The sequence below is a fragment of the Lygodium microphyllum genome, chromosome 3 (genome assembly GCF_053477565.2).
Source record: "Lygodium microphyllum isolate KBCC chromosome 3, Lygodium_microphyllum_v1.1.10, whole genome shotgun sequence".
Lineage (NCBI taxonomy): Eukaryota > Viridiplantae > Streptophyta > Polypodiopsida > Schizaeales > Lygodiaceae > Lygodium > Lygodium microphyllum.
In genome coordinates, this window is record NC_141137.1 from 37,574,753 (window position 1) to 37,587,561 (window position 12,809).

At 46.0% G+C, this 12,809-nt stretch overlaps 1 protein-coding gene across 4 annotated transcripts in view; it reads right to left on the reverse strand.

Annotated features, from left to right (window-relative positions):
• Positions 1-12,809, reverse strand: part of LOC148038240 (poly(ADP-ribose) glycohydrolase 1-like) — a 165,747-nt gene that overhangs the window by 35,573 nt on the left and 117,365 nt on the right. For 2 of the 4 annotated variants that reach the window (XM_087670235.1, XM_087670242.1), the window contains 2 exons: positions 5,640-5,706; positions 5,240-5,476 (listed from right to left, as the gene is read on the reverse strand). The exons of 1 other annotated variant lie outside the window; for it this stretch is intronic. In XM_087670235.1, the coding sequence (XP_087526361.1) occupies positions 5,240-5,476; positions 5,640-5,706 (304 nt within the window). The remainder of the gene's footprint in view (positions 1-5,239; positions 5,477-5,639; positions 5,707-12,809) is intronic. One more of the 4 variants, XM_087670251.1, reaches the window with a different exon arrangement.

The following is a 12,809-nucleotide window of genomic DNA, read 5'->3' on the forward strand; positions in this document are numbered from 1 at the left end:
TCGTCTAGGGAAGGAGAACGCTGTTGTAGATGCCTTAAGCCAAAAAGCCTTTCTTAATAGCATTATCGAACTTCGAAGCTTAAGAACTATATCCATACCTGATAACCCTATACTTGGGAGCTTCTATACCAAGCTAATATGAAGGACTCATGGCTAAGATACTTCAAGGAGGAAGCTTTGACAAAGAAATGTGTAAGATTAAGGATTATGGTGCTAGCAATGGTTGTTTATATTACCATGATCCCCTTTGTGTCCCAAAAGGACCAGAAGTGAAGGCCAAGGTCTTATGAAAAGCACATGACAGTCCCATTGCAGGACATCCGGGGTATACCAAGACACTCAATGCAGTTTGTAAGAGCTATCACTGACCAGGATTGAAAAGAGATGTATTAAAGTATGTAACTCAGTGCTTGACTTGTCAAAGAGTCAAGGCAAAAAGGATCAAGATGCCTGGAGAGTTACAACCCTTGGACATTCCACAAATGAAATGGGAGTTAATAAGTATGGACTTTGTTGTTGGATTACCTACTGCTGGTGGTGGATATGATTTGATCATGGTAGTGGTTGATAGATTAACAAAAGTTACACACTTGATCCCAGTCAAAACAATCTATAAGTCATTTGACATTGCTCGAGTCTTTATCAAATAAGTATTTAGGTTACATGGATTGCCAAAGAGCATAGTCAGTGACCGAGACTCCAGGTTCACCTCTAAGTTTTGGACTTGCCTATTTCAAGCAATTGGAACACAACTATGCTTCAGTACTGCTTATCACTCTCAAACTGATAGCCAAACTGAGAGGGTGAACTAGATCATTGAAGATATTCTAAGGTCTTATTGTGGCAAAGAACCGAGATGGTGGATTAAATATCTATCTTAGGTAGAGTTTGCTTATAACATTGCCTTTCAACAAACAATCAAGATGTCGCCATTTCAAGCCTTGTATGGGCAAGAATGTTGTACATCTCTAAACTTCTCAGATTCCACTCTCAAGGTAGAGGCTTCTAAGGCTATGCTTGAAGAGATGGACACACAAATCCAATTGATCTGACATGACGTTCAAATTGCTCAAGATTGGCAAAAGTCCTATACAGGTCTTGAAAGATCCATAAGAACATTTAAGGAAGGTGACATGGTTTTTCTAAGGGTAAGGCCCGAAAAGAGCTTATCATCCTTGGGGAAATACAAAAAGCTTAGTCCAAGGTACTGTGGACCATATGAAGTAATGAAAGTAATGGGAAGATAAGCCTACAAGCTTAAATTGCCACCCTATCTCAAGATTCACAATGTATTTCATGTAAGCCTACTAAAACGTTATGTACCAAACCCCGATCGTGTGCTTAATGACGAACAATAGTCATGCATGCCCAAGGAGTTTTGAAAATGCAACCCGAAAAGATTCTAGATACAAGGAAGAAACCTCTAAGAAATAGAATTCTAAGAGAACACCTAGTATAATGGTAGGATTATCCTGAAGAGAATGCCACTTGAATCGATAAGGCTACCCTTATGAAAAAATACCCCCAATTTCTCTCGAGATGAGGACATCTCGATTTCTCTAAGAAGGAAAAAATGTAATGTCCCCATTACTTAGTTTATTTTAATAAACAATGTGCGTATACATTCCAAAAAATTGATTTATGTTAAAAGCAAAATGGTAAAGATTGCACATTTTTAGAACTAGCTCTAACTATGAAGATGATTGTTATTATTAATGAGGTATTATATGCCAGTTCATGGAAGGAAGGCTTGGGAAACCCTCCTAAGACAAGTTTATTAAAACTATGTTTATAGTATAGAATAACAAAAACAACTAGCCTAGTGGATAGTCACTTGGCAGTTATGTGCACTTGCATGATGACACTATTGGGATGAATGACCTCCCAAGAAGCTTTTCCTACAAGCTAGTGGGAGCTTCTCGCATGTAGCCAACGGCGTCAACGAAGCCTTCGTAGCTTTTTGCCAAGTATGCCGAGGCCATGATGCCAAGGTCTATGCCTTGGTCGTGAGCCTTGGAGTGATGCCTGCTTGACACACGACACACGGTGCTTGCCATATATTCATAATTTATTATCTTTATCTCCATTCTACAAAAATGGAGCCTCCTATTATCTGAAATCATCGATAATATCATCGAAAATGCTAAAAGCAAGCGTTCTCTCTTTTACCCCCCCCCCCCCCCCTCCGATTACTATATAAACAGGGATAAAGCGTCAGGTTACGAAAAAAAAACAACCCATGCAAAATTCTCTCTATTGTTAATGCGACAAAGCTCTGCTGCAATCAACCGAGCCTCTCTCTCTTCGCACCTACGCAAAAGCGTTGCTCAAATCCATCAAGCTTCTTCTATGGCTCCCAAGAGACGTTGAGATGCTAAGCAAGATCATGCTTGGAGAGCTCCCCAATGCAAGGAAGTAGTCGTTGCTGAAGTACAAGCGGAAGTTACCCCCGAATCCATTCAACCCAAAGAACCAGTTATTTCATAACAAACTGAGGTTACGGCCATAACCCGTAATCACAATGGATGGCTGAACGGAGATAATCATCCGGACGAGTTGTGGATTGTGGTGGTTCGGGACGTTGGGGTCCCTAACCAAATGCTCCCTAACACTCTGCCGAGTGTGGAAAAACTCACGTGCGGGTGGGGATCCTATGCTCTCAAGGAAGGTAGATGTTTTTGGTTTTTGATCGCTCAAGCACCTTAGAGGGCAAAGGGCTGAGTGATAAGTTCCCTTGCAATGTAGGATGGCTCTTGCGGCTAAGAGAAGCTTAGAGGGGCTCTAAGCTAGTAAATTCCCTGTTGACCGCAGACGGAGTGTGATCACATACAACCCAATCCTATGAGATTGGAAGGTCCTATCCTAGGCTGGACAATGTCTTTTTTGCAGAAAGACAGTTTTGTATCACTTTGCGGAGTGATGGATCTGTTGTTATTATGAAATAAAGTATTTAATTTTTGAAGTGTTTGTTATGTGCTAAAGATTGAGTTTAACGAACCTAGTTTAACTGAGTAATAAAAAGAAGCTGTTTTTTTTTTTGTTCAAACAGTGTGGAAGTATACTTTGCTAATTAGAAAACTAAAGCAAACCCAATCGAGGAAAGTGGAAGGCTTTGATCCTAACAATCAAATGTCCATGGCTGGCTGGATCCGATAAGTCGGATAGAGCTGATTAAATCGTGACCCTCCCAATATCGATAGGATTAGTTACCAAGTTTAATAACATTTTAGAAGGCCGCGGAGCTGAGATTTTACATTATGGGTAGGGGGATTGAGTCAATGTGCTCACATACAGTTCTAGGAGCCCCGCACCAAACTCTAGTTGTGTGAGACCCTAGTCACACCTACATTACTATATGGAGCAGAGGTATGGGGTTGTAGCTTGTACCACAGGCGTCTTAGCCCACTCACTTCGAATTGGAGTAGAGAGGGATTATTATGATGGTTGGGATAGTATGGAAAGGCCATTGATCATGATAATAGCATGCATGATTAGGAGTAAGCCCTCCACCTCACATCCCATTGTCAGAGCAGAGCTAGGGGCAACACCTATAGTTACGGAGGCGCTCTTCAGGGTAGTGATCTTTTAGCACAGACTATGGGAACTTCCACGCCATAGATACTCTAGATTGGCACTAACCTCATCTAGACAACTAGCAGCAGTAGGTGAGAAGAACTATTGGTTTTCACAAATGGCTATTTGGATGAGCCTACATGGTTTGGATATTGACCGTCTTCCACCTTTGGATTATAGCCTTGGCTGCCCTACACTTTCTCTCAGCCGATCAGAGTTGAACCAGGTGATCAGAGCTGATATCTTGAGGATTGAGATAGCAAGGACATGGATCCATCCACCACTCCCTCTAGGATTGAGGATGGAGTTCTACAGGAGTCATTTCTTGTGTCTCTCTAATGATGGTTTCACTATTTGGCCAGCATATATGGACACCCATCTCTCCCATAGCGTACAGGTTGCTATCGGACAGATTTCCACCTCCTCACATAGGCTTCAGATGGAGACAGGCAGATGGATAGATACCCTAGCACAGGATAGGACTTGCCAGCTTTGTGGTCGAGAGCCTGAGACGGAGGAGCACTACATATGCAGATGCATAGTATACTATGACATACGAGGACGGTACCACTGTCTCTTCCGTGATGGATTTGGACCCCTTCGTCGCGTCATGGAGTACGAGGACCAGAGATGCCTTGGTCTTTCCACACTCCACAAGAGATGGGAGCGACTGTACCATGACTTGAGGATAGGAGCACAGAGAGATCTTTTTACTTGTACTTGAGATTGTGGCACCTTCTTCCATTACACATGGTCTTGCATTACAGCCTGCTGGCTGTGGTGGTTTACTCAGACCTTGTACTTCTGATGTATTCTGTAGTCCTTTATATAGCTATTTTGTACTTTATATTTTACCTTGAAGAAGATTTTTCTTAAGCCGCTATTAACTGAAATTTCTTTTGTTTGGAAAAAAACTCTCTTCTTAGTGGAGGTAGATGCAGCAAGCTGCAGGTGATTCAGATCAAATAACCAATAAGTGATAGCCCTTCTTACTTGGGAGTCTGAGACCTTTTTTTTAAGGGATTGCACACATGGTTGCCATTGCGGAGTGCAAGTGGGGTTATTCCACTAGCATTGGCTTGGATATCCCCTGTAAGCAGACAGCCGGAATGATCCAATTATTTTGGTGTATTCTCTTTTGTAGACGAATTCCATACTTCACATGCTTATGCTGGTGGAGATTATCACATAGGTGCTATTTAAGAGGATTTTCATTTCCTGGAGAAAGAAAATGTACACTCTTTTAGGCATAACATTTCTTAAGGCCCAAAAAGGTCAAGTATGTTTGGGCCAGACATTCTTCATATTTTCAAATGTATGCATGGCCAAGAGTGTGTGTACAATAAAAATGGACCTGATACATGCTTCTCAAAGGTCAGGAATATTTTGGCCAAATCTACCGTTAAAAAGGTCACATGAATAATACAAAACTATTCAAAAGAACCATCTTTCAAAATAAATCACTTTGGTTTATAAGTCCCTTCAAAATAGTATGGAGAAATGCATAAGATAACCTATACTTTGAATCTCCTTAGAATCCATGATCTGGTATATGCCATCGTCTGGAAGGAGTAATGGAACAATGTAACATGCAATGGCTTCTAGGCTTAGGAATATTAAACCTAGATATGGATTTGAGCTTATCAAAAACATCATGTTGATCTACCTGAGAGGAAGCCATCCATTGCAGCATGCTCTTCAGCTCAACATCACCACCAAATGCTCCACAGCCCCAATTTCCAGTGGCTATTCCCAGTGTGGATTTCTCAGTGAGGGATGAGTTTATTTCATGTGAGACCCCATATTTTCCCTTTATGGCTTGACAAGCATTTTTCAACTCCAGCTCAACACTCAGAAGGTTTTTATATTGTTCTGAATCCATATCTTGTGATGTACCCACCACCTGCACAGGCTCCCAAGGAATTGTGTACTACAACTTTATAATGACCAGGGATGCTAAAACTTGTGATACTTAATAGAGAAGACCTGCTAAGAACAAACATATAATTGCTTCTCTCAAGCATATACGTAGGTACCTGTAACTCTGAATCTGATCAAAATCTTACATGTTTCCATCGGCTCGTAAGGGATCTAGTATGCTCAAGGAACCCACAAAAGGCTTTATTAAGCTCCCTGTTCATCAGAAGGATACTTACTACATTGCATCACTCATGATTAAGATACAACTACTACACTTACACACTGATTTTTAACAGGATCAAAATTTTTCTCGCCTTTTTGAATTAAAAGCAATGGACAACAGCAGCTATGGTGGATGGACTATGATAACTATTTTAATGGAGAATAGTTACAACTAGCCTCCTCATAGGGTGTAATGCCATGTAGGGGCTCCCTCCTTAAGACCTGCAGAGGGAAAGGGTGGGGTGTCTGCCTCCATGTGGATGATTTTGCAAGCATGCGACTGCAGGGTTCACGAGCAGCAGTAGGGGTTATGGATGGCAGTTATGGGTTTAGGGTAGCTGACCAATAGGTTTCATTAGGTCAGCAATCAGCTTCAGCATGGTGACCAGCCCAAAATACCATTTGTGACCGCTCTAAAGATCAACAACATTCAAATTGGTTACTGCAGGTTCCCATAGACCGAGCTTAAAAGTACATTAATGGACCGGTCTGAACTAAGAGGCTTGTATCTTGGCTCTATGATCAACATGGCTTTTACAAAGCTTGAGAAACACTAACATGAGCAGAACTCAGAAGGAGAACCAATGTGTAAGCAGTTACAATGAGCTTCTTTTTCAACACCTTCCACAAGATACATCCCAACTCCTGTCCTTGAGAACTGATACCTTTCTTTATGTCTGCTTTGGAAAGACTGTTCATCTGTCCTCACATATGCTAGGTCTATATCACCACTTAACACCTCCCGTATACAGCATTTCTATGTCTTTTTTCTTCTTTTTAAGCCCCATGAAGAGAACATTCTATTAAAAGCACCTATGTGAAACTTATCACTAAGTAAAATCACAAAGTACAAGATCCCATATTGTCAAAATACAATAATATAAAGGAATCAAGGGAAATGACATCTTTTTGGCTCTCTGCTCAGAGGAAGCGTGTAGAATGTCAATGGAATAACCACTCAGGTTAACTGCAATATACCACATCATGTGGGAGCTCCTAGGTGGAAGAAAGTGGAATCTCAGTCTTAGGACTCCCCAAAGACCTTGAGCCCTGGGGAATCCAAATGCAGTGCCTGTGTGTCTCCTCAGTTGCCGCAAATATCTAACAAGCAATTGGTCTCTACTACTGCTAGATTCCTATGTCGACAAGCTACAAGAAGAGAGGAAACTTCTTGGGGCTAAAGCTATACTCCAATCTCCAAAACTCAGTCAGAAATGAAAGATCCCATGTCTAAACCAATGCTAGATGGCTGTTGGAATTGTATTGATCTTGCTCATCGATATCCTTTTTCCTAGACTGGTAGTGGTAATTGAAAAACGGGACATCTAGGGCTGGGAGAGTTTTCCCTGATCCCACTTAAATATTTGTAGATGTGTCCTCTAATAAGCCCAAAATCTGGATTCTGCACCACTTCTGGTAGTAGTAGTAGTGCAGGCTTCTTCCATGGCAACTCTAAAAACTGGATCAATGATCCCAAGCCCGCATTTGAGTCTCAACTGAATGATGACATCTTAAGCTACCTTTAGTCTAGCTGGGCTGCCATCTCCTCCAAACAAAATCAAGTTCAGGATGAGACAAATTGCTTGGCCAATGTAGGATCTAGAGAGGTCCTAGCAAGAATGGATGTATGACATGGTGCCAAAAGAATTTGTTTTGCCACCACTAGTCCCCTGCAAAAGAGAGTTTGGTTGTATTCCATTATAAAGCTTGTGCCATTCTCAACAGAATATGAACCAATTGTTGCCTGAAGTAATGCCTTATTGGCACATGGCAGCCCAGACATCTCACCAAGGTTCCATAACGAACCCAACTGAAAGACTAGTGAGATTTCCAATCTGGCTGTTGTATATGACCAATTCAAAATCCACAATACCTGTGCCAGTTGATGAGGGCACCTGAAGCTAAGCATGGCTGTTACAAAGGCCCTAAAGTGGCACTCATCACCATCCAAGTAAATGATTGCACTATTTGCAAACTCTACTCTAAGATCTGATCATGGTTAGGGATAGACAACCTAATCCCCCTGATACCTCTCCATCTGTATCGCTGCAAAGGAAGAGCTCATGGGCTCTGCCATAGGAAAAGGATGCTAGCGGACAACTTGATCTAACCAATCTCTGCATGTTAATCTCTGTAACTCTGCATGTGTGCTGAAAAGTAAAGAGCTCAAACATCTCTGCTTCCATGCTCTAGAAAGCCATCCTCAACATCATACCCTTCAAGAATCCCTTGTAAAATCTGTCATAGGCCTTGGAGTGGAGCAATACAACAAGGTCTTGCCTCGTGGCTCTAAGCTCATGATCTCCAAAAAGGTGAAGATATTATCAAGGATGCTCCGCTTCTTCATGAATCCAGATTCCCATCTAATAAGAAATCCTTTAGGAATCCAGATCCTATCTAATTAGAGCGAATACTAATTGGCATCACAGGTGAGGAACTGAGACTAGCTCCCTTTGCCACAGAAAAATCCTAGAAAAGTGATTGGTCTCCACTAGAGTGATATCCAATTTGTCCCTCTGCTAATCTTAGGATTGAGGTGAAATAATCCCTGGGATAGTCTCTACCATAATCTCCTAAGGATTTAGTCCCGATGTTTACATTTGCAACTCTCTGATATCTGGGTTTTGTCAAACAGAGTGTCCAGAAGACGCTATTTTACTTTACAAGTCCATGCAAAGATTGGGTTGTAGGCCAGATGTCTACACTTACAATTTGCTGATTGCATTGTATTGTGGACTCGGTAAGTTTGGTGAGCTCACCGATCTGTGACCCCACACCCCCCCCCCCCCCCCCCGGGCCCCCCCGGGATCTCTGACCTAGGGGTTCCAGATCACTGACTAATGGTCTATCTCCTCTTGGCAACCTGAGGGGTTCTGAATTAGGGCCCTACAGAGGCCCTACCACACACAAAGTAAGCTGCGTAGGAAGGGGGATCTAGGCGGCGTGATCTGGGCCATCGTGAAGATCCATGTCAAGGACGATCTCCAATCCCCGCCAAGCCTCGGTCTGCACTCTTGGAGACCCTTTTGCAGTAGGACCTTCCAGGTTTGCCCTCCTGGTGTGAGACTGCGGACTACAAGCTTGCCCAAAAGGGCCATACTCTGATACTCTGGGTCAATGATCCCAAGCCCTCCATTTGACCGATGTCGGCTGATGGTCGCCCACGTCACCTTGGCCCAAGAGTCTTTGGAACCGTCCGACCTGGCCCATAGGAAATTCCGAACTAGGCGGCGAAGCTAAACAACACAGGACATTGTCTAGGATGCCTCAAAGAAGGTAAAGACATTATCTAGGATGCTCCTATCCTGGACAAAGCCTGTCTGTGTGTCATGGATGATGTCTGGAAGCACAGGGCGGAGTCACCTACCAATCATCTTTGCCAGTGCCTTTTAGACCACTGGCAACAGGGTGATCGGTCTCCACTGGGATAGCTCCAACCGGTCTCCCCTTTGGGGAGGAGACTAATAAGACCTGCCGATAAACTCCCTGTCATACGACCTGAGCTGAAAATCTCCTAGAAAGCCAGTAGTAAGGGGTCCTTCACTACCTCCCAAAAGGTGGTAAAGAAGGCCTTCGATAGGCCATCCTCTCCCGGGCATTTCTACCCGTCCTGTGTGTGGAAAGCCTCCTCTAATTCCTTCTTTGTGAAGGGGGCTAGGAGGGAGCATCCCATCTCCTCTGTGACGAGGGACGGGATATGATCCCAGACCTGCTGTCTACAACATTGTCCTCTGGCTGAGGCTGTCTCTTGCAAGAAAAGGCATTTGTAGTAATCAGTGGAAATCTCCATTACCTCGTTTGGGCTAGAGCAAATCCTCCCATAGTGATCGGACAAAGTGGTGCCAGCCAACTGCCCTATCTGGCCTCTACGAGTGCATCCCCACTCTCCCATGTAAAACCTATCCAACTACTCTAGCAAGATTCCGCCTAGCCGCCTGTATCCCCACAAGAAGTCCAACGACCTATCCCTCCTATGGAAAGCTGAGTCTCTCCAAGCATCGCGAGCTCCTACTGCCAGTAGGAAGACCTCCCATGCCTCCTACTCCTCCACAGCCATGCCCTAGTAGTTTCTGTCTCTACCTTGCTGGTCCTCTAAGGCCTCCAGGTTGTTGAAGTCTCCTCCAACAATCGAGGAATCCACCTCTGGGAGTCCTGCTACAATCTCCACCCAAAACCTGCTACGTGCCCTGATCTCAGTGGGGGCGTAGACATTGAGGATTCTGAGGCACGAGTCCCCAATATCCAACTTGACCCATAGAACCCTCCTTGCCACAATCACCCCATGATCTCGTACGCAGGCGGTAAGGCTCGGGCCAATAGAGGTGCATACACCTCCACTCTTGTCGTGGGCACCAATGGCGTACTCCCAGTAGGTGTGTGACCTGCATGGGAGAACCTTCCCTACCTGATGGGCCTGTGCCGGGGTGAGCATGTGCTCTTGTAGAAGTAGGATGTCTATCCATCCCGCAAGGGCTGGCTGCAACTCCTGCCGAACAATCAACTTCCTGGAACCACATGCCCCACTGTAGTGGAGACTATTCACATTCTAGGATGCAAGGTGCAAGCTCATGGGGAAAACTCTGACTGATCGAACAGGCATCTGTTCGGTGTGGAAGCTGCTAATGAGGAAGAGCTATGGGGCATGCAAGTATGCTTTGCCACACGCCTGGACGGCCTACACCAGTCTCCCATGGTGGCCCTCGATCGAGGACCATAGGGGTGATAGATGCTCCAAGTGGTACTACCAATGCATCTATCAGCCATGCCGAGAGTCGTGACTCTGTATACTAGTAGAAACGGGTCGCTTGTGCCAGGGGCCACTCAATCACATCCACCGGAGCTCTCCACTGTGGAGGGGCTCGAAAGATAATGCTCAAGTATGGAACCTCGGCACCAACCCACTAGTTAATATCCATTATGTAACCTGGCCACTGCTGTGAAAACACTGCTAGTCCTTCTTCTCCCATCCACTAGGAGATGTGGTCCGCTATCTGACACTTCACCTCCTCCTCTATCTCTATCGTCATCCAATCCCCTAAGTGGGAGGACTAAAAGAAAAAAGCGTAGTTTGGTCCATCCAGTGGTACTAGTAGATGGACCTTGCCCCTCCTTGACTTACGAACCACGAAGATGGGAGATAGTGGGAACTCTCTGCGCTCCGCAACTCTCACGTAGGACCACAGGCCACTGCGGAAGAACTCCTATGGTAACAGCTGTGCCTTTCTCCGGAAAGTGTGATGGGCCGCAAAGGCAAATGAGCTGGTGGTTGTGTGGGGAGGGCAAGACTGCTAGTGCGAGGAGGATGTAGGTGTGTGTGGCTCATCACTTCATGTGGGAAGAGAGGGGGTGGGTCTAGGGGAAATCACCTGTACTAGGTATGGATCAGGGGGGGTACTTGGCAGGGGAGGAGGGAGGGGGGAAGAAGATCGAGGGATGGTTGGGTGGTCAGAGGTATGTGGCACGTGTGGGGGGGGCTATGAGCCAAGGTCAGTGGGGGATCCATGGGAGGTGGGGGGGCGGGGGATGGGTGTGGGGGTTGTGGGATCTTCGATGAGGTAGTCTGTGGCGCATGTAGTGGATGTGGGGGCTGCGATCCTGCCGAGTGGGGCGGGTAGGGGGAGCTATGGAGTACTCTGCCGTCGGGGGGGCGTCGCTTGCCCTCTTGCTCCCTGCTACTGAGACTGTGTTTGAGGAGCTAGCTGCAACCCCCCTACCGTCTCCCTCTCTGCCGTCTCTAGACCTATGTGAAGCCATCAGTGTCCACCTACGGGTCTGTCGGCGGAGCCGCCTTGGCTCTGAAATGAGTGCAATTTGCTATCTGATGCCCAAAGTCACGGCAGCGCAGGCACTACCCTAGTTGCCCAGTTACAATGACCTGCTGCCTAAAGGAGTGACCTCCTGCCTCAATCTCCATGAACTTTGGTATACTCTTTGTGTCTTTCAAAGCCACTCGTACCTGTGAGACTCCTGCAGTTGTCACCGCATCTGCGAAGGAGGCAGGAAGAACTGTGCCAAAGAGCCGTCCAAAGTTCTCCACCAACTGGCGGTACTCTACCGCCAGTCCGAGGAAAAGTAAAGTAACTTGATGTTTGAGAAATCTATTATGGAGCGCAAATGTCTCCACTATGAAGCCGCTACACCAAGGAACCATGTAAATGATCCCCTTCATGGAGGCATAGGGTGAGCTCTCCACTAACTCACGAGCTACATCCATAGAGGTGAGCCAAACCATTAAGATCCCTTTGCCCATGAGGACTGCCTCCCTGATCTGCACTGTGCCAATGAGCAGCGTGGAGTGGAGCCAATCCCGCACTTGGACCCTCGATGGGGAGTGACCAACGACCTGACCAAAGATTGCGGTTTCTTTCAGCTCCAAGTCTGTGGCACAGACGGCTAAGAGTTGTTCCTCCAAGAGGATGACGCACAAGGTGTTTGACTAGGGGCACTCGCAAAATGCGCTGGTGTCACCAAAGGTTTCCATTGCACGTCCCTACTCAGAAATGTGCCGATCACACTGCTGAAATTGCCGAAAGGGAGGGGAGGTTTCTATTCTATTTTCTGATGATGGTGGAAGCACTAAGCACCGCGAGAGATGTTTCCAGATGGGAGTTGTGCAGGTGAGGGGCCTGGAGCTACCAGTTGAATGGGACGGGGGACCGCGCAGGAGTTGGGGGTACCGGGCGACAGATTAAGGAAGCGCAAAGGGGGGAGAATGGGGGCAAAAGTAAAAAATGTAAGGTTGGACATCAAGTTGGGTGTCAAGGGACAACACAAGATTGGCGAAGGGCTGGGCGTCAAAGCGGATCAAGGGCGAAGGGGGAAGGATGATGCGGAGCGGTTTACTCGTAGAGCCACAGTGGAAACCAGGGCGGGAGGGGTTGACGGGGGTGAGCAGCTTCAGTTCGCGCAGTTGTGGGATGGCGCGATAGGTTGGTGTGGAGGGGGGGGGGGGGGGGGGGGGGGGTTGGAGGGGGCAGCGCTGGACGAGATAGGGGTAGCGAGGGATGTGGTGGCTGTCAGCGGTGATAGGCGACGAAGTGTTTTTTTACGAGTGAATCTAACCCAAAAATCTCACATGTTCATACTCTACCTAT